Raw genomic sequence first — 19,336 nt, 5'->3', positions numbered from 1 at the left:
GACCCCACTTACCAGAACCATGTAGGGGGAGGCTTGAGACGCTGTGCTTGTGAAACTGCTTCTGACATCTCAAATGCGAAGCCGGATATTCTGATTCTTCTCGGTCTTTATCTGCCAGTCCTGAGTGTGATCCCACCTTGAAACACAGCACCCACCCCTCCTGCCTTCTCACACATTAAGGATTTTTCAGGCACTATTGGACGTTTTTCATCATATCTCACTGTAGCCTGGACACGTGACGTAAACGGGGATAATCCACTCAAGTTATTTGGTGCAATGGGAAGACTTTGGAGTCATTCTGACCGGGGCCGTTTCCTGGCCCTCACTTCCTGAATGAGTTGCAGGGTCCATCTGAGCCCTAGTTTTTTTGTGTCTAAAGTGGAATGAGATCACGTGTCTGTGAGCTCACTGGAGTTGCTGAGCTCATGTGTGTGAGCCTGTCCCTGTGCCTGCCACACTGCACCTGATTTGTTTTCTCCTCCACCTTCCTTTTCCTCCTCTTCTGTCTGCTGCTTTTTCCCCGCCTCCCCTCTTCCGTCCTCCTTCCCCATAACCTTTCCGGTGGGCCCCCGTTGCCTCTTCTGCGACCTGGGGAGATGACACTTTCCTTCCTGCCAGAGTCTGGCTGAGGGTCCCGCGCCCCTATTTTGTCAACCATAAAACCCTCCTCAAACAGTGGTAATAATCATAGTGCGCCACGCCGTTATTTCCAAGGGCAAAATCATGTGCATTTGCTCCGCTGTTACGCGATGATGCTGTGATGCTCTTGTTACACGTCACCTTTGGAGCCTAAGCCCCTGCATTGTCCGTGTTGCTTCTGTTCAGAGAAGTGAGTCTGTGGCTGATGTGTGCCCTGGTGTGTACGTATCGGTAGAACTGATCATGGTTCTGAGTTGGCGGCAGGGTGAGTGGAAGCGAAACGTGTGTGGCTAAATAACGTGTGACCCAGTGTGGCTGGAGCTGGGTCAACGGAAAGCAGCCTTGTCTCTCAGCGTGTGCCTCTCAGTGTGTGCGTCTGCACCCAGATGCGCTTAGTGTTAGCAAATCTCCCCGAAGGCAGTGGATTTATTTGTTGCTTCTCAAATTGCTCCGGGCTTAACTCAGTTAGCTAGCTTAGCCGGATAGGTCGTCAACAGGGAAGTCTTCACGCCCGTGAAGGTTCTGGTGTCGTGGATGTCCACTGCCCTGCCCCTTTACCTTACGTGCCGTCTGGGGTCTCTTCTCACACGGCTCTTCCTGCTAAAGGACTGTCTGAGGAGCTCATCTGAACCAAGCGGTGATTCTGTTGCAGGCCAGCCCTTTGTGAATCCCGACGGAACCCCTGCCATATACAACCCCCCCAGCAGCCAGCAGCCCCTGCGAGGCACCATGATGGGGCAGTCCCAGCAGCCGCCACAGCAGCAGCCCTCTCCTCAGCCACAGCAGCAGGTGCAGCCACCCCAGCCACACTTGGCGGGCCCGCTGGTCACTCAGGTAGGAGCTGGTGGGAAGGCGGGGAGGGGGAGTGTTCCAGGACAAAGGTGCACAGTCCTCAGAGCAGCAAGCGGTGCCTCGGGAAGAGGGGATATTTGCCACTGGGCTCACCTCCACCCACTCGTAAACAAAACCAGCCTAGAGCCCTTGACGGCCGGTTGACAAGATTTCATCTGGATCCTTCAGTTTCGATAGACGTGAACGCCCCAGCCAGTGATCTGCTTAGCGAGCACACTGCCATGTTCTTTCTTAGGTCTGGATGCTGTTTTTTCTGCATCAAGGAGCCCGTCTTGGAGGCTGAACTCATAACTTCAACCAGGCCTTTGGGTCGCCTGGCTCATTCATTCCCAACACAGGCCGCGGGCTCATGGCCGCAAAGGGATCGTACTGAACACTTTATCAATGGCAAGAACAGAAGTCAGTTCGTTCGGGGGTGGCCCGGCTGTTAGTTGAGAGATGCGCAGGGGCCCTCCTTTCGGAGGGCACCACGTGGAAGTGGGGACAGAAAACTGTAGCGTCCCAAGTAGGTTTCCAGAGTGAACCTTGTTTGTATTTTTCTGAAAACCCTTACTTTTTAGTCCTTGGGCAGTATGGTTAGACCCGTTAGAGTCAGCTAACCACAGTGACATGAAATATACTTCAGTAACTTCTTTTATTTTCATATTCTTAACGTTTATATTTGGGGGAGAGAGAGAGAGAGAGAGAGAGAGAGCGCGCGCGAGTGGGGGAGGAGCAGAGAGAGAGGGAGACACAGAATCCGAAGCAGGCTCCAGGCTCTGAGCTGTCAGCACAGAGCCCGACGCCGGGCTCGAACTCCTGAAACGTCAGATCATGACCTGAGCCAAAGTCAGACACTTAATTCACCAAGAAGGAGCCACCCAGGCGCCGCCATATTGCAGTAACTTCTTAAAGGAGTGATCACTCTGTGCAAACATGCCTCCTGCGAGGCTGGCTGGCTGGGGTCTGCATGGCTTTGACCTTCCGTTGGTGGCTGGCTCCCCTCTCGGGGGTGCGCCGAGCCAAGAGGACCCATAGGGATGTGGTGGGCTTCCGGTGAGGCAGCCTTCCTGTGGGATTGCTGCCCCCCGTGCTTCCCTGTTACCTGATCAGCTTTCTCTTTCCTCCAGTCGGTGCAGGGGCTACAGGCTTCCTCTCAGTCAGTGCAATACCCAGCGGTCTCTTTTCCTCCCCAGCATCTCCTGCCTGTGTCTCCAACACAGCAGTTCCCCATGGTACTGTATGACATGCTTGTGACCTTGTCCCCGGGAGCGCATGTTGGCTGGTTTTACTCCTGTCCTGTGCGGGGCTGGCTGACGCTGGGTGGGTGCCCCGGGCTGACCGTGAGGGGGGCATACGTGAGTGTCTCATTCCAGAACACTGCAGCCCGTCTCCAAAATAACGGTTTCCCTTCTGTCATCGGTCCCATGGTTGCTGCTTCCGCGATCGGGTACCCTGCCGAGACTTTACCTACCAGCTGAGCAGGAATGAAATGCCCTTAGAGTTGGAAGTCAGCAACAGAGAGACCCATGAACTTGGCGCGAGGGTTTGGGAAACTGCTTAAAGTCGGTTGACGTGGTCACCAGCGTCACCCTGTGCTCCTGATGTGGGGGTTCCCCTAGCTCCCCAATCCCCCATTCTCCCTTCCTTTCCCATCAGTGGACTAGGTCCTTTTGGACAAGAGGAAATGAGCATGTCCCCTAAATTTCAAGCGAGGCAGGTGAACGATACTCCCCAGTATGCAAAGGAAATCCCACCCATGCTGGCTGGCTGCTTCTCTGCAGTAGCCATGTGTGATGGGGACTACCAGGTCCTTCTGTCTCTCTCCAGAAGGCAGAGGCTGTGATGACTCCCAGGGAGACCAGCTGACCCCTGAGGACAAGCCCTCCCTGTCTCAGCACTACCCTGAGGAGCCTGAGCCCTCGGTGAAAAGATAATGATTTGTTTCCATTGAAAGGGGGAGATTTGGTCAAATTGTTTACCGTCTCCCATCCACCAGATGATTAAAATCTGCTCCCCCTTGCTATGTCCTCTTGTTGTTCTGGACAGAGAATTCCTTTCTGGTAGCGTTTCCAATTTGTACGCCCTGCCTCTCTCCCGCGGCGACAAGCATGTGGCCCGTGTCTGCCTCTGTGTGCCTCTCCCCTTACTAAGCTGATCTTGCTAATTTCCTGTTTCGCTTCCGCGCAGAGAGACGATGTGGCGACGCAGTTCACCCAGATGAACCTGAGCCGGCAGTCCTCAGGAGAGACTCCTGAGCCCCCGTCTGGTCCTGTCTACCCAGCGTCCCTCATGCCACAGCCAGCCCAACAGCCAAGCTACGTCATTGCCTCCACAGGCCAGCAGCTCCCTGCTGGGGGGTTCTCGGGCTCTGGACCTTCCATCTCCCAGCAGGTCCTCCAGGCCCCTCCCTCACCACAGGGATTTGTGCAACAGCCTCCACCTGCACAGGTCAGTGTGTGTTCGTCTTCTCTCACACCTGCGACCTACAGTTGATTCGTTGGGTATGTTGATCTCTGTCTTTCCGTGTAGAATTTCTCCAGGTCAACCTGTCTTGCTCTTTCTGGTCCGTACTGAGATTCCCACCTGCAGAAGCCGGTCTGTCCTGTTCGGCAGCTGGGCAAAGCCTTGGGGCGCAGAAAGTGAATTTGACGAAACTGACCCAGCTGCCCCCGTGATGCACTGGGGGCGTGTCCCATTTTCCAGGCTCCTGGTACAGGAGCCACAGGAAAGCATTCCCTGCCCTGCAACGTCCTTCCTGGTCACCGGATTGCCCAGAAAGGGAAAAAAAGGCAGGCAAAAGAGAGCCTACTCCTGGGGGACTTTCCACTCTCCCCTTCTGCTGCTCTGGAAATGTGTTCTTTCCTCAAGCATTCTCTGGAGCTAATCTGGTGCTCCAGGCAGGAGCCCCTCTATGAATATAAAGGAGGAAGATGAAGCGGAGGTCCACTGTCCTTTCCTTTCCCTGGGGGCAGGGGGGGAGCCAGGCTCCTGTGTGCTCTCACAGGTAGTCATTAATCATATTTAATTGACTCGAGCATGTAAGACACCACAGATCACTGATTTTTACTGTCTTCCCCAAGACTGATTATCTGTTACTGCTCACCACCAAACATCTCTGGTGCTCTCCCGGGGATCCCTTTGCAGAATATTGCAAGTGATTACTGTCAAGATGTAAAATGCACAGAGGTGTTTTCTGGTCCATTTTCAAGGCACACATATCCCAAGCAAATTCCATCCTAATTAAGAAATATTGCATTGGATGAGCTGTTTAAAGTACGCTGTCACCTTCGTATTATTTGTTGCGCTGCCTTAACATCTTGAGTAAATTATTTTCTTTTCGAGCCGTGCGAAACCCTTCACCATGAAACGGTCTTCATTCAGTTGTTCATTTTATTTGGAATGATTAATTAATAGTTCGTCTTCAGTTGCCTTCTCTGAAATACTCTTCACCAGTAGGACTTGAGGGGCTGTGAAAAAATAATTTTAAGCTACAGGAGGAAGGGCCTCATTCATATATTAATTATTTTAGCAATAAATTAAATACTTTACATTTAATTAATGGGAAAAATAGTGTAGCTCTTTTATCCTAAGTAGCATCTAAGTGTCCTTACCCATTTCTGCTATCAAGGAGAAGAGCTGGCAGAATGTTTAATTGAAGACTTTTTTTTAAGATGGGACAAAAAAAAAAAAAATCTTCTTGATGAATGAATTTCAGCATTCGTGCTCTGCAGGAGCAAAGACAACCCAGAACCCCTAGTGTGTCTGCCACAGAAACACTTTCATCCTTTCTTTAGAAGATTTGGGAATAGAAATGGGTGGGAGAGAGGGGGAAGACATTTTTAAATATGGCTGCTTTTTTTTTTTTTTTTGCTCATTTCTTTCTTTCCTCTCCTAATCCACTGATATTTTTGGTTCTCCGTGATTTCACACAGTTGTCTGAAAATATATTTTCTCCTTTGGGGGGCTGTCCTTGCCTTTTTCTCCCTTCCAGCCTTCCATCTGGATCCTCTGGTGATTCCTCTCAGCCCCGCTCTGCTTCCTTCTTCCATGAGAGAGGCTTAGGATGAGCCAAGTGCCCATGTCCCGTGGGTGTGACATGATAGGGAGCTAAAACTCCTAAGAGCTGGCCAGTGCCCTGCCTGGGAGAGGTACTGGATGGAGGTGACCAGATCTCTAGCACAGCCCTTCAGGGTATCAGAGAAGATAGGATGAGAGAAGAAGAAGAAGGAGAAGGGGAAAGAAGGGGAAAGAAGGGGAAAGAAGGAGAAAGAAGGAGAAAGGAGAAAGAAGGAGAAGAAGGAAACAGAACAACTTAGCACTAAAACTTGAGGCTCGCCTTCAAGAGGTTACACTTTCATCCAAACCATTAGGGTGCAGCAGGAAATTGTCAAGTGTTTGAACTCTGTCCCTCATCCCTGAAGGTATTTTCATGTTTCATATTGAATGTGAGAGAAGAGACCAAGGACTGGGTAATATATTTATGAGCTCAAATTGAATCAAATCAGAGTTTCCTAAAGGAACAAACTGTTATTCTTCCTAAAGGACCTATAAATAAATATAAGACTCGTAATATGGAATAAATTCCATAATGGCTGTTCTTATTCTTAATATTAGGAGGCATCTGATATACAATGGTGGTAATCTTTAAGAGCACCATGATGTACCAGAGCATAACTAAAACCTGTTATTACTCTAGGATTGTTTGGAATGTTATTGTTATGAATTGCCTCACAAAGAAAGGGAGAAGTAGGAAGAAAACAATCACTATACACAAAATGTACAATCAGTTAGTTGCCGCATAGTGACCCGTGTTCACTGGAAACTCGTTCGGTCTCTTACCCTTGGATATCCATAGAGCCAGTCCGAATGAGAATTCCTAACAATGCCACCAGATTGTAGAACCACGGCACAACGTGAACGGAGTTATCTTTTGTTCCTACTTTATGCTAAGGCAAGGAAACATGATATATGTGTTTCAGGAGCAAGATTGAAGTAAAAAAGCGTTTCCTCTTTGACTTGAACACATCAGAAAATGACACATCCGTTAAAAATCACAGCTCTCGGGGCGCCTGGGTGGCTCAGTCGGTTAAGCGTCCGACTTCATCTCAGGTCGTGATCTCACGGTCCATGAGTTCGAGCCCCGCGTCGGGCTCCGTGCTGACAGCTCAGAGCCTGGAGCCTGTTTCGGATTCTGTGTCTCCCTCTCTCTCTGACCCTCCCCCATTCATGCTCTATCTCTCTCTGTCTCAAAAATAAATAAACATTAAAAACAAATTTTTTTAAAAATCACAGCTCTCAAACAGGTGGCTTGTAAGTTTACTCTGTGCACGTGACACTTGAAGGCCGTGTCCTGGCGTGCCTCTCTTTACACTGTAAAGAAGCTGATAGAAGAATGTTCAGAAGCCTGGAGATGAAAAAAAAAATATTTAGGGTTCGTGAGAAAACAGCCTTAATATAATTGACCTGAGGCAAGCAAGGAAGCCTTTCCAAATCAAGAGACATTTGATTGGAAGCTTATTGGAAATAATTAGAACATTTTCAGCCATTCCTAGTCATTAGGAAGGGATGGTAGGTGACATAACAGTATTTTAAACATAGTTCCTGTTTTCAGATAGAACAGAAATTCGTGTGGATGCTGGCTTCGTGCCGATCACTCTGCTTTGATAGACTTGACCGTATTTTGCCACACCATCCACTGCTTCTTTCGGGCTGGAGACGAGCAGTTTTCATGTCTCGCCTGTGTTTCCATTGGAAAAAATAACCCAAGTTAGATATAATATTTTTTGAAGTTTTATTTATTTGTTCATTCATTCATTCATTTTGGGAGACAGAGTGAGCCTGAGCAGGGGAGGGGTAGAGAGAGAGAGAATCCCAAGCCAGGCTGTGCACCGTCCGTGCAGACCACGACCTGAGCCGCAATCGGGAGTCGGGAGCTTAACTGACTGAGCCACCCAGGCACCCCTCAAGTTAGATTATGTAATATTTAAAACTACCATGAACTTGCTGTTGTCGTGGATGACTGTTTCGTTCACTCTTCCTTTCAGTTTGAAAACACAAAATGCAGTGTTTTGAGACAATATCCACCATGTTGCCCAGGACTAGGTCAGCAATTACAGCAGAACTCAGCAGGGACGGCTCAGCTCTGCGGCCTGTGGGGGCGGCTTGGCCGAGGCTGGAACATCCAAGATGGCCTCGCTCACTTCCTCAGAACATTGGTGCCGCCTGGCCGCCGGGGCACCTCTCTTCTCCTCATGGCCTCTTTCTCCAGCAGAATAGCCTGGACTTCCTTTCCTGGTGGCTGGGTGCCCCTCCCGTGTGAGCAGAAGCTTCCAGTCTTCTCAGGCATCAGGAGTCGCCATTTGTGCCTCACGGCGTTGGTCAAAGCGCCTCACACAGCCAGCCCAGACTCGGGCTTGGGGACTAGATGTCCCATCTTCGCGAGAAGAGTAGCGGGCACCCCGCATGCAGCCCAGGGGGAAGTGTTTGGTGGCCATCTGTACAATCAACTGTGAGCAGGCCGTGTCCTAGGGTGACCGTAGATTTTACGTCAAGAAGGGTTACTTTCTGTACAGTTCTCGTCCACTGCGGGCTTTCTCTACGGACGGTTCTCATCCCCGGTGGTTTTTCTCTTTCTTCCACAGATGCCCGTCTATTATTACCCATCCGGTCAGTACCCTACCTCAGCCACACAGCAGTACCGGCCCCTGGCCTCCGTTCAGTACGGTGCTCAGAGGGGTCAGCAGATACCGCAGGCCGCGCAGCAAGCAGGTACGTGGCCTCTCGTTTCCCACCTCCTCCCCTAACCTAGCGATGCGTGCCCGCAAATCTCTCGCCGTCCTCTTCGGACGAGTGTCCACGCTTGGCAGTTTCAATCCCCTCGTTTCCCTCACCCAGAGAAGATAACGGGGCGTCGGAGGAACTCTGGGAACGTCACGGGCACGAGGAGGTGAAGCCCATGTCATGCCGTTGCCCCAGACGTGCATGCTGAGTGCCGTCTCCACAAGTTCTTTGTGGACCTTCTTGGTTTCTTTCAAAGCAAGAGTGCCAACCACGTCCTTAGCTTCCTAGTTCGTGCCTTTCCTTGCTTTCTTTCTTTTTTTTTTGGTCCTTTTCGACTCGAAGACAATCCTTCCGCTGTTCCTAGGGCCAGGGGGACGACATTAGCTTGTTTCTCTACCTTCCTCCAAAGTACCGTCTGTAGAAGGTGGCCCCGGACGTCGCAGCCCGTGTCACCCGATGGAGGTGACTCCGTGCATGGCTCGCTTTCTCGAGGGCCACCTGCCTCCCGCCCAGAGCTCGGCAGCCGCTGTGCAGTGGGAAGGGGGGCCGATACACTGTACGAGAGTGAGTAGCAGGTCTCACAGTGAACCGGTCTCTTTCCCTACTGTGTCACACTCCTGATGGCGTGCCGGTGCCCAGACAGCAGCAGGAACCCAGCAGGGCTGAGTGGCTCCTACTGGGGACGGGCTGGGGTCCTTCCTGCTGGCCGCTCTGCAGGGGACACCGCTCATTGCCACGCAGAAGACCACCTGCGCGGGGGACTCCGCCTGCCGTAAGTAGGTCGTGCCAGGGCGCGGGCTCCCGCTGCCACTCCTGATCGGCTGTCCCGCCATGCGACGTCTGTGCTCGGTAGAAGGCTGTGCACATGTGACATGTACATATACGTGCGTGTGGTATGTGCGGGACGTGGACGGTTTTTATAAGCTGGTGGAAAACAACGCCCTTGCCAAGGATTAACGCCAAGAACGGGCACGCTGAGACTATGAACGCGGACATGACGAGCATCTTGTCAGATTGGAGAAGAATTCAGTCCCTCTGTATTGGAGCGAGCGATACGTTCTCTGATTTGTCTCGTGGCCTATTTTAACGTCCGTGGGAGAAGAGTTAGGGAGACGTATGGCAGCCGGCCAGACTTCTTCTCGTTTCAACACTGTATTCGTCTAGGGGAAAAAATCTACATTGACCTCTGAACTGGCTTTACGTTTTTCCTTTTTTTTTTTAATGTTTATTTATTTTTGAAAGAGAGGGGAGGAGAGAGAGAGAGAAAGAGAGAGCACGAGCAGGGGAGGGGCAGGGAGTGAGGGGAAGAGAGGATCCGAAGCAGGTTCTGTGCCGACAGCAGAGAGCCTGATGTGGGGCTCGAGCTCATGAACCGTGAGATCATGACCCGAGCCCAAGTCGGACGCTTAACCAAATGAGCCACCCAGGCGCCCCTACGTTTTTCTAATAATAACACAAAAACGTTTACAATGATTAGTTTTTTTTGTTTTTTGTTGTTTTCAAGCGTTTGGTAATGTTTCCTCTGAAGTGGGAAAATGTTCTAGCTGTATCACTTGGTGGTAACTATGCCATCAATTTAGATATATACTATAGTAACGTGTTGCTTGCCTTCCTTCTGCTAATGTTTGTCAGAAAGTTAAGCTGTGATCTCCTAGCTGCTGGTCCATGGGTTCCAGTGAAGTTTTCCTTTTGGCTGCCAATCCCTGTAGGAGAGACATCGACGCCCATTGATAATGATTGGCTAAATTTTAGTTTACTGCTATCGTTTGACAGTTTTCTGAGAAGGTGTGTGAGTCTTGCATTAGAGTGTGTAGCTCCTACACAGGAATGCAGTTACAGACATGCTAGAACCTACCAAGCCGGAAAACCCCAGGTTTGGGTGAGGGGCTGAGAGAGTTGGATGAATGAATGTGTTCATCCGAAAGTAGATTGAATCAACCCAAGTAGATTTAAGACAAGCCTTGGGCTTCCCCTGACTCTCCCCCACGAACTTTATTGGTGAGCGTCAACACCAGCGAGAACGCTGTGACATTTTTTGTCTTTTTAAAAACGCTGCAGGAGGATTTAGGGGTGCGAAACCTCCCCCCTCCCCCGCCCACCGTCTCAGAGAGACCTGACTGGCCCCAACTACATCCCGTGGCAGCCTGGTGACATGGACTTGTCCCGTGCCCCCACATCACCGTGGGGATGCCACCCCCCCAAGGTGAGGTCATGGCACCGTAATTAGAGAGGTGCGTTTCAAAGGGGTATCCTGTTCCCAATAGAAGTGAGTGCTTTGGGCGGCAGAGAAGTGAGTGGAGCTAAGGTGGCCTGTGGGGACTGGGCAGAAGAGAAAAGGGAAGTGATGCTGCGGGAACAAAATCCTCCCCGAAGCGACACCATCGACATACACACGTGGACTGAGACGTTTACGCTCCTAGCTTTTGAGACCACCACACCCGATATCAGCCTAAAATCTCAATGCGGTTTCCACCGCGGTGTTGAATTTACTGAGGGTCTGGGAGGACGGACGGTGTCCCCTGACCTCACTGAGATTCGCCTCTTCTAACAAAATTCCAGCTCATGCAATGGCCTAAGCCATTAGGCCAATCACGTGACAGCACGTGATTACAGCTACATGGCCTTTTGCTGAGCTGAGTGACACCAACAGAGACTTCCCAAAGGGCCCTGCAGGTTACTTGGGGGAAGCAACTCCGTGTGGATGGAATATCTCATGGAGGAAAGAGCCTCTCTGGATAACTGCCAAAGCTGTATTTCCTGGAGGAGCTTGGAGAGAGGGCCCCTCTCTCTGTAAATCGACCTCGGGACCAGGTTTGGGCTGGCACCATCCCGCAGGGATGCCCTGACTAGCTCTCCCTCCCGCCTCCTGCAGTCTTGCCTCCTGGATCTGACCCTCTCCCACCTTCTTAGGATACTGACTGGATTACGTCCCAGTAAAGGCAGCATCCCATGGTGGGGCATTAGCGTAGAGCCAATTTATGTCAGTTATAACCAAATGAGATTTAAAAAAATTTTTTTAATGTTTTTATTTATTTTTGAGACAGAGAGAGACAGAGCATGAGCAGGGGAGGGGCAGAGAGAGGGGGAGACACGGAATCCGAAGGGGGCTCCCAGGCTCCGAGCTGTCAGCTCAGAGCCCGACGCGGGGCTCGAACTCACGGAGTGTGAGATCATGACCTGAGCTGAAGTCCCATGCTTAACCGACTGAGCCACTCAGGTGCCCCTAACCAAATGAGATTTTAATCCCGATTTGCTTCGGGGCAGTGTTCTTCATCTTTACTTAATCCTAGTGAGAAGTGTCTCTTCCTTGTCCTACATTCTTGGCCAAATTGAAATCTCTGTAAGTCAGTCAAGTCACCACATCTTTCGTAGGCCTTAAAACTACACACAGTGAATTTTTATAAAGTAAATTGGATATTCTGCAATTAAGTAGGACATTTGAGTTACCCTGAGGCCCAATAGGGGGACATAAATTCCTCCTGGTGATTTTCTTCTCTTTTCCCTACCAGTGTCTGATAGAGATGCTAAGCATCTAGAAGAAGGAGCCTACGCTGGTTAAGTGTTGTAAACAAAGGGCATCAAAGTCAGAAATTTTGGAGAAATTGCATGGTAGATTGAAACAGTGACATCTGAATTTGGTAGCTACATATACAAGGGAAACCAAAACCTTAATATAGAAGTGTCTCTGGGGTGCCTGGGTGGCTCAGTGGGTTAGGCGTCTGACTTCGGCTCAGGTCGTGGTCTCGCGGTTTGTGAGTTCGAACCCCGCATCGGGCTCTATGCTGACAGCTCAGAGCCTGGAGCCCGCTTCGGATTCTGTGTCTCCCTCTCTCTCTGCCCTTCCTGCTCGCACTCCGTCTATCTCTCAAAAAAAAATAAACGTTAAAAAAAATTTTTTTTTTAAAAAGAAGTGTCCCTAGTGGAAAAATAAAAAGTCTACTGTCAACTTAACATTATCAGGTACCCCCAACAGTGAAGGCAGATAATTTTCTTTATGAGGCTCTTGTTGATGACCCGAAGCCATGTAGAAAGGCTGTTATCAGGTTAGAGCTAAAAAGACTGTGGTTTTCAAATCCTTCCGGCTTTGAAAGACTTGAAAGTGAGGGCATCCGTCCTACCTGAGAACAGATCCCCCCCCCCCCGGGGGGGTAAGGGGGGGAATACTGAGATGAAATGCTGAGGCATAAGCCTTACATTTCTTCATGCTTTAGGTTTACGTAGTCGTCAGTTACCATATCGCTTTGAGTTAATCCCTGTGTCGCCATGGTTTTATTCTGATTCAAACACATTTTTAAGGCCACAAAAAACGTTAGTAGTAATCACAGTTACCATCAGTTAGGCCTCCAGTGGGCTCGTTGCTGTGCTCAGTTATTTACAAACATGGCATTCTTTCATACCCACCACAAATTTACGAGGGGAGTACGAGCTGTTAGAAATACACTGTATAGAAATACACTACTTGGGTCCCAAGGCTGATCAGATCGAGGAGAGCGCCCAGGCTTGGCCGGTTCTAAGGCTGCACATTAACCACTCTCCCAAAAGCACATAAACATAGCTTACTAGTTTTGCCTTTATTTACTGTCACGGATGATGATACAAGAAACAAGCATCCTGGAACTGAACCAGCAGGACTGTGTCAGAGGCAGACATTTAACTGTCCAAGTGCACGGGCTGGCTGATATCAGCACACATGGGGACCTCTGGATGTTGGCCTCCTGACCCACCATGGGCTTTCCTATTCCTTTGCAGAGCTGGTCACTAACACCAAGTGACAGAGCACGGCTGAGATTTATGTGTGGATCACACATTGGAAAGAGAGGGGGAAAAAAAAAAAGAATTCATCTTGGATCTTGTATCCAACTCCAAATTCCCTTTTCTTTGAGTTTGACTAAGAAGAAATACATTTGATTTCTTTCTCCGCTCTTCATAATCTTGAACACAAGATTCATAATCTTGAATCTTGTGTTCTACAAGCCACAACAATGGGCTTGTAAATTCCTCTGTCCTTTCATAAGTGGACGTGTGGGGATGAATGCATCCTGATTTGGGTATCAGAAGAATAGTGGCCTCATAAAATGAATTGGGGAGCAACCCTCCTCTTCTGGTTTGTTTTTTTTTTGGAAGGATTTCTGTAAAAATGGGGCTGAATCTTCCCTAAATGTCCAATAGAACCCTCCAGTGACACTGGCTGGGACTGGGGATTTTCAGAAGCATTATATATATATATATATATATATATATATATATATATATATATATATACATTTTTTTGTTTTGTTTTGTTTTACTTTTTATGTGAATGTGATTCCTAGAGCCTTTTAATTATGAAATTTTTCTGATTATCAGAGTATTCAGACGATCTGTCTCATCTTTGCTGACTTTTGGTCTTTTGTGGTCATCGAGGAACTGGCTGATTTCTAATAACTTGTTGGATTTATGAGTGAAAAGTGCTCAGTGGCATTTCTTTATTATCCTCCGACTGGCCGCAGAACACGTTGGGATATCCTGTTTTCTTCTTGATATTGGTGATCTTCAAATTCTCTCTTCTTATTTTTATAAGTCTGGCTGGATGTATCAATTCTGTTGACCTTTTCAAAGAACTACCACTTTGTGGTATTGATTTTCTCTATTGTTTTATTGTTTCGATTTCATTGATTGCTGGGTTGTTGGTTTTTTTTTTTTTTATTTTCTTCCTTCTGTGCATTTTAGCTCTGTTTTGCTCTACTTTATGTAGTTTCTTGAGGTAGGAAGTGAGATTATTGATTTCAGACTTTTCCCCTTTCTCATGTAAGCATTTAGTGCTACGGGTGTCCTCTGTAGCCCTGATTTAGCAGAGTACCACGTACTTTTATGTGCTTTATTTGCATTTTCATTCATTGTATGTGTTTTTTCTTCTCTTTGAGATTTCCTCCTTGGTCTGTGGATTCTCTAGAAGGGTTTTAATACCCAGGTGTCTGGAGGTTGTCCTGTTGTATTTCTGTTACTGGCTCTAGACTGATTCCATTACAGTCAAAAAACATACTCTGTATGATTTCAATTCTTACTAGATTGTTCACGTCGGGTTTACGGACCAGGATACGGTCTAACTTGCCAAATGCTCCACACACTCTTGAAAAAGCTGGGCATTCTGCTGATGTTTGGTGCAGTGTTCAGACGTGGCAGTTACATCCTGTTAGTTTATTTCATTGTTCCGATCTTCTATATTTCTGCTGGTTTTCGGCTTACTAGTTCTCTCGGTTGCTGAGAGGCCACAGTCATGACTCCAACTCTTAAGAAGTTCCTACAGTCCTGACATGAATCTCAGGGCAAAGGTTTCCCTGAGGTCTGAGCATGCAGGGGAGACTTTGAAAGTTATTTAAAGCATGTTTACGGGGCACCTGGGCGGCTCAGTCAGTTGGGCGTCCGACTTCGGCTCAGGTCATGATCTCATGGGTCATGAGTTCGAGCCCCGCGTCGGGCTCTGTGCTGACAGCTCGGAGCCTGGAGCCTGCTTCGGATTCTGTGTCTCCCTCTCTCTCTGCCTCTCCCTCACTCTCTCTCTCTCTCTCTCAAAAATAAACATTAAAAGATAAAATAAAATAAAATAAAATAAAATAAAATAAAATAAAGCATGTTAACATTTGGGTTCCCTGCTCCCCCCCCCCCCAAATAAGAAAGAAATGTTTCATTTCCTTAAGAAAAGTTAGAAATAGTCTGGAAAGGAAGGCCCTGGGACCCGTGGGTCCGGGTCGGCTGTTCCTAGACATGGTGCCCGCATCCCTCTCTTCTCAGACTTCCAGCACTTTGCCTAATGCCCGTGATGATACTACTTTCGGGTTAGCTACAACAGTAATGTAGATGCCTGTCTACCACAGACAGCCCAACAGTTCTGCCCTTCCGGGGGATCAGGAGAGTCGGGATTCTTGAATGTCGGGAAAGTAGAACGATAGGAAGATAGAGCAGCCGTGGAGCAGAGCAGGAAGGGGGGAAACGCAATGCTTGAGCGAGCCCTGAATCCGTTTAGGTTATAAGGGCAACCGATCCTTTGGTGTCGATTCTGCAAACTGAGGGGATACGGGTCGGGTGGCCTCTGCTTTCTCGGCGCCTTTCCTGCGCCCCTCCCCCGCTCGGGCTGAATGCTTCGTTTGTGCTAAACACCGGTTTCGTGGAGCGCTTTCCATGAAAATGTTTCACTTTTGAAATGATAGCTCAGGAGGAAGCCGGGGAAGGGAAATCTTCAATAACGCATCCTGCGGGGCAAAGGCCCAGGCAGCTTTTGTGGGGCTTTTCCTTAAGCCTGTTTAATTTCCTTCTGCTCTGGTCCTGTCCAGGGATCTGTGTTGGGTAAATGACGAGCCAACCCACCTTGCAAAGCGGAACTGGAATCCTTGCAGGAGAAGGTGGCGGGGGTGGGGGAGGGGTCTTTAGAATTGTTCGAGCTGCTTCACTCACTCTGCCACTTGTGTTTAACCTAAGCCTCCCTTGGACTTTTTCTTGCACTGTGCTCAACAGCCGTCATGAGGAATGCAGAGTAGGAATAGAATTTAAACGCTCCGTTTGGTTACGTGAGACTGAGGGTCAGCCTCCTGCCCCATGGGGAGGCTCTCTCGTCAGAGCCAGAAAGGGGGCTTCTACCCCCTCAGTGTTTCCAGATTCGGTGACACGTGTTGGTTGCAAAAACCCAGCAAGCTTCCTCAGTCTGGCGGAGTCTGACTTTGAGAGATTCTTCCCTTGCGTTTGAACTTAGTACCACATACATGGCAGGCTCCAAGGAGAACATGCAGACAAGAGTACGATACCTTCCAGAAAACTTGGGAGATGTGTTATCACCCCTCCCCTCCCCCTTCGTGAGACAGAAGTTGGAGCTTCCCCACCTCTCGGAGTAGAGAAACGGACACAAGCCTTGCAAAGAGGCTTCCCGCTGTCCAGTGAATCAGAAAGAAGAATGATGGATGCAGATAACGAGTGTCTGCAATGAATTCAAAATATATGTAAATAAAAGGCACACAGAAGAACATCGAGGGGGGAGAAAACCAGGTCAGGGCATGTAGATCCTGTTTGTTTCATTTTGCTAACTGATGATCGGATAACAGCATAGTCCAGGAATCTTTGGGGACACCCTGACCTTTAGGATATAGATTGCATTGATTCAAACCTCCATTCTACATAGCCAGGAAACCTTTCGTGTGTAGAATTGGGTGGGGGTTAGCCCGTCAGAAATACTAACTCTGTAACGGTCCATTGGATTTTTCTGTGCCTCTCTGGATTCCTGGGAAGAGCTTGGAAATGCTGTTCTCACTCCCTCACATGGTGTGGGTGTTACTGTACCCGGTGCTCCCTAAAATTTAATGAGCATGCATTCCACCCAGGACCTTGATCAAATGCACATACTGACACAGTAGTTCTGGGGTGAGTCTCGAGATTCTGCATTTCACGCTCACGCACAGGGGATGCTGAGGCTAATGGTCTGTCATCTGGGGAGCAATGTCGTAGCTAGCAAATTTTTAATCGTGGCTGGTCTGTGCTTAAGTTGTTGTAAAGGGACAGAACCTGCACAAATTCACTCTACAGCTGGATGTTATTTCTATTTTAGGCAAAAATCTAATACTTCATAGCTATCCTATGACTCTTAGGAATTATAGCCAGTGAGTGTTTAGAATTAATGTGCTAATGTGTACAGATCCAAATTTTGAGATAGAAAGTAAATACAGCATGATTCCACTACCCAGTGGGAACTCTTAAGTGCTGAAAGAATGAATAATACGTGTACCTATTTTATGTTTTTGAGAGACAGAGCATGCTCATGAGTGGAAGAGGGGGGTAGAGAGAGTGAGAGGGAGAGAGAATCTCAAACGGGCTCCGGACCCAGTGCAGAGTCAGACACGGGGCTCGATCTCATGACTGTGAGATCATGACCTGACCCAAAATCAAGAGTCGGATGCTCAACCAACTGAGCCACCCAGGCTCCCTGTGTATCTGTTTTCAAGTTAACATGCACACAGAGGATTAGGTGTGTGTGTGTGTGTGTGTGTGTACATGTGAGAGAGAGAGAGGGCAGAGAATGTGCGAAGATTTAAAAGGCTAAATGGGACCTTCTCCATCATCCATTTCAAATAGGAGTAAGAGCAAAGCTATAGTTAAATGTTATGAAATCAAATAGAAAGACAGCCTAGGGGCGCCTGGGTGGCTCAGTCGGTTAAGCGTCCGACTTCGGCTCAGGTCGTGATCTCGTGGTCTGTGAGTTCGAGCCCTGTGTCGGTCTCTGTGCTGACAGCTCAGAGCCTGGAGCCTGCTTTGGATTCTCTCTCTTTCTCTCTGTCTCTCTCTCTGCCCCTCCCCCCGCTCGTGCTCTGTATCTCTCTCTCTCTCTCTCTCTCTCTGTCACACAAATAAATAAACGTTAAAAACAATAGAAAGCCTAACACGCCGACCCACATCAACAAACAAATACATATACATTTTTCAAAGTTTGGACATTTGCCCAAGGAATAGGTCACAGACTCTTTGGGCCACTTTCAGGGGTAAAATATGTTCGGATTTTCGTGTGCTTAGTGACTTGGGAATTTCTATAAATGTAAAGTAACCACGTTCTCATCAAAACCCATTTCCACCGACTAATTCTGAAAACGTTCAGGTGGTAGGGAATAACCAGGCCCTGAAAATCTGCTCGTAGCATCCTTAGTTCAGGACTCTGCCTCCTTCCCTTTTGAGTGTTTACCAAAGGAGTGGGCACGGCGGTATCTGTGGTGGAAAGACGGAATCGTCCGTGACGCATGCGTATTTGAAAACAGCCGCAGCCGCGGCTCCTTTCCTGATAGGTCTGCGCAGAAGTTCAATGAGCAGTAACACATGAGCCTCCTTTTTCCTTGTAGGAGTCCTGTTTGTGTTGTGATAGAATATTGTGCATATGAACATCTCCTAGTAAGAAAAAAAGATTATTGTCTCTTTAATGTTGTTCCGAAACACGTTTGGGATGGCGAGAAATGTACCTTGATGGGGTCTGTAAATTTTTTTTAACCGGAGCACTTGTGTAAAGTTGACAGTGAACCCTGTATTTTTAGCTTGACTTCGTCAGCATCAATGCAATAGGAGTTTTATCTGTAAAAAGGTCTTTCTCTTTCTTTGTTCTTAGGGTGCTCCTCACCTTGAAAGAATTTAGAATACCAGTATGACGAATAAAATACATTAATCTCTAGGTAGTGGGATTTTCTTTTTCTTTTTTTAAGTTTATTTATTTTGAGAGAGAGAGAGAGAGAATGGGGGAGGAACAGAGAGAGAATCCCAAGCAGGCTCCTAGCTGTCAGTGCAGATCAACTCCGATCAGCACAGAGCCGGACACGGGGCTCAAGCTCATGAACTGTGAGATCAGGACCTGATCGAAATCCAGAATCAGCTGCATTTAACTGACTGAGCCACCCAGGCGCCTCTGGGTTCTCTTTTTTAGTCTTAAATCGCCTTCCCCAAGCTTGATGGTTTTTAAAAATATTTATTCAACTATCCTACGTAAAATGCACATACATGTTAATGTTTAAAACCTGGTAAGTCAGATTATTTTTTAGATACATTTTTTAAAATGTATAACCAATAATCACTCAGAGAAGCAATGCAGAAATTGTCACACTTGACCACTCTGAGGTAGCCATTTGTACCCTTGGGGGTGTGCATTATTATGTTCCTAAAAGCAGAGGGGGTCAGTTATCAAAGAGTTACACGAGGATTTAATCGTCTGATTTCTGTTAACATCAGTGGAAGTCACATGGATAAATCCTCGTGGAACATGCTGTTCTGAAAATATGAGTCTGGAAAAGGTTTCTATGGAAATATTCATGTGTTTCTTTCATTAATTGGTCTAATTATTCCATTTACTGAAATGGGAATGAGAAGCTGGGGTTATGGGAAAGGATAACATTATTAGGAACAATAATAGGAATTATGCTATTTTTAGGTCTGAAATCTTAACAGGTTACCAAGACAATACAGGTGGCCAGGTTCCCTCTGTCCCCTAGGAGGTTATAGTAAAAGAGATTTATTCAACGTGTTTCTTTCTTTCTTTTTTTTTTTTAAGTTTATGTGATGGTGGGGGAGGGGCAGAGAGAGAGAGAAT

At 48.0% G+C, this 19,336-nt stretch overlaps 1 protein-coding gene across 33 annotated transcripts in view; it reads left to right on the top strand.

The window, feature by feature from the left end:
- Positions 1 to 19,336, top strand: part of ARPP21 (cAMP regulated phosphoprotein 21) — a 155,434-nt gene that overhangs the window by 94,696 nt on the left and 41,402 nt on the right. For 30 of the 33 annotated variants that reach the window (XM_027040588.2, XM_053221721.1, XM_027040595.2 and 27 more), the window contains 4 exons: positions 1,292 to 1,473; positions 2,601 to 2,705; positions 3,661 to 3,921; positions 8,115 to 8,241. In XM_027040588.2, coding sequence (XP_026896389.1) covers positions 1,292 to 1,473; positions 2,601 to 2,705; positions 3,661 to 3,921; positions 8,115 to 8,241 — 675 coding nt within the window. The remainder of the gene's footprint in view (positions 1 to 1,291; positions 1,474 to 2,600; positions 2,706 to 3,660; positions 3,922 to 8,114; positions 8,242 to 19,336) is intronic. The other 3 variants (XM_027040600.2, XM_027040601.2, XM_027040596.2) reach the window with 2 other exon arrangements.

The sequence above is a fragment of the Acinonyx jubatus genome, chromosome C2 (assembly GCF_027475565.1).
Source record: "Acinonyx jubatus isolate Ajub_Pintada_27869175 chromosome C2, VMU_Ajub_asm_v1.0, whole genome shotgun sequence".
Classification (NCBI taxonomy): domain Eukaryota; kingdom Metazoa; phylum Chordata; class Mammalia; order Carnivora; family Felidae; genus Acinonyx; species Acinonyx jubatus.
The sequence above is the reverse complement of the archived record's forward strand: the minus strand, read 5'-3'. Positions and strand labels throughout refer to the sequence as shown.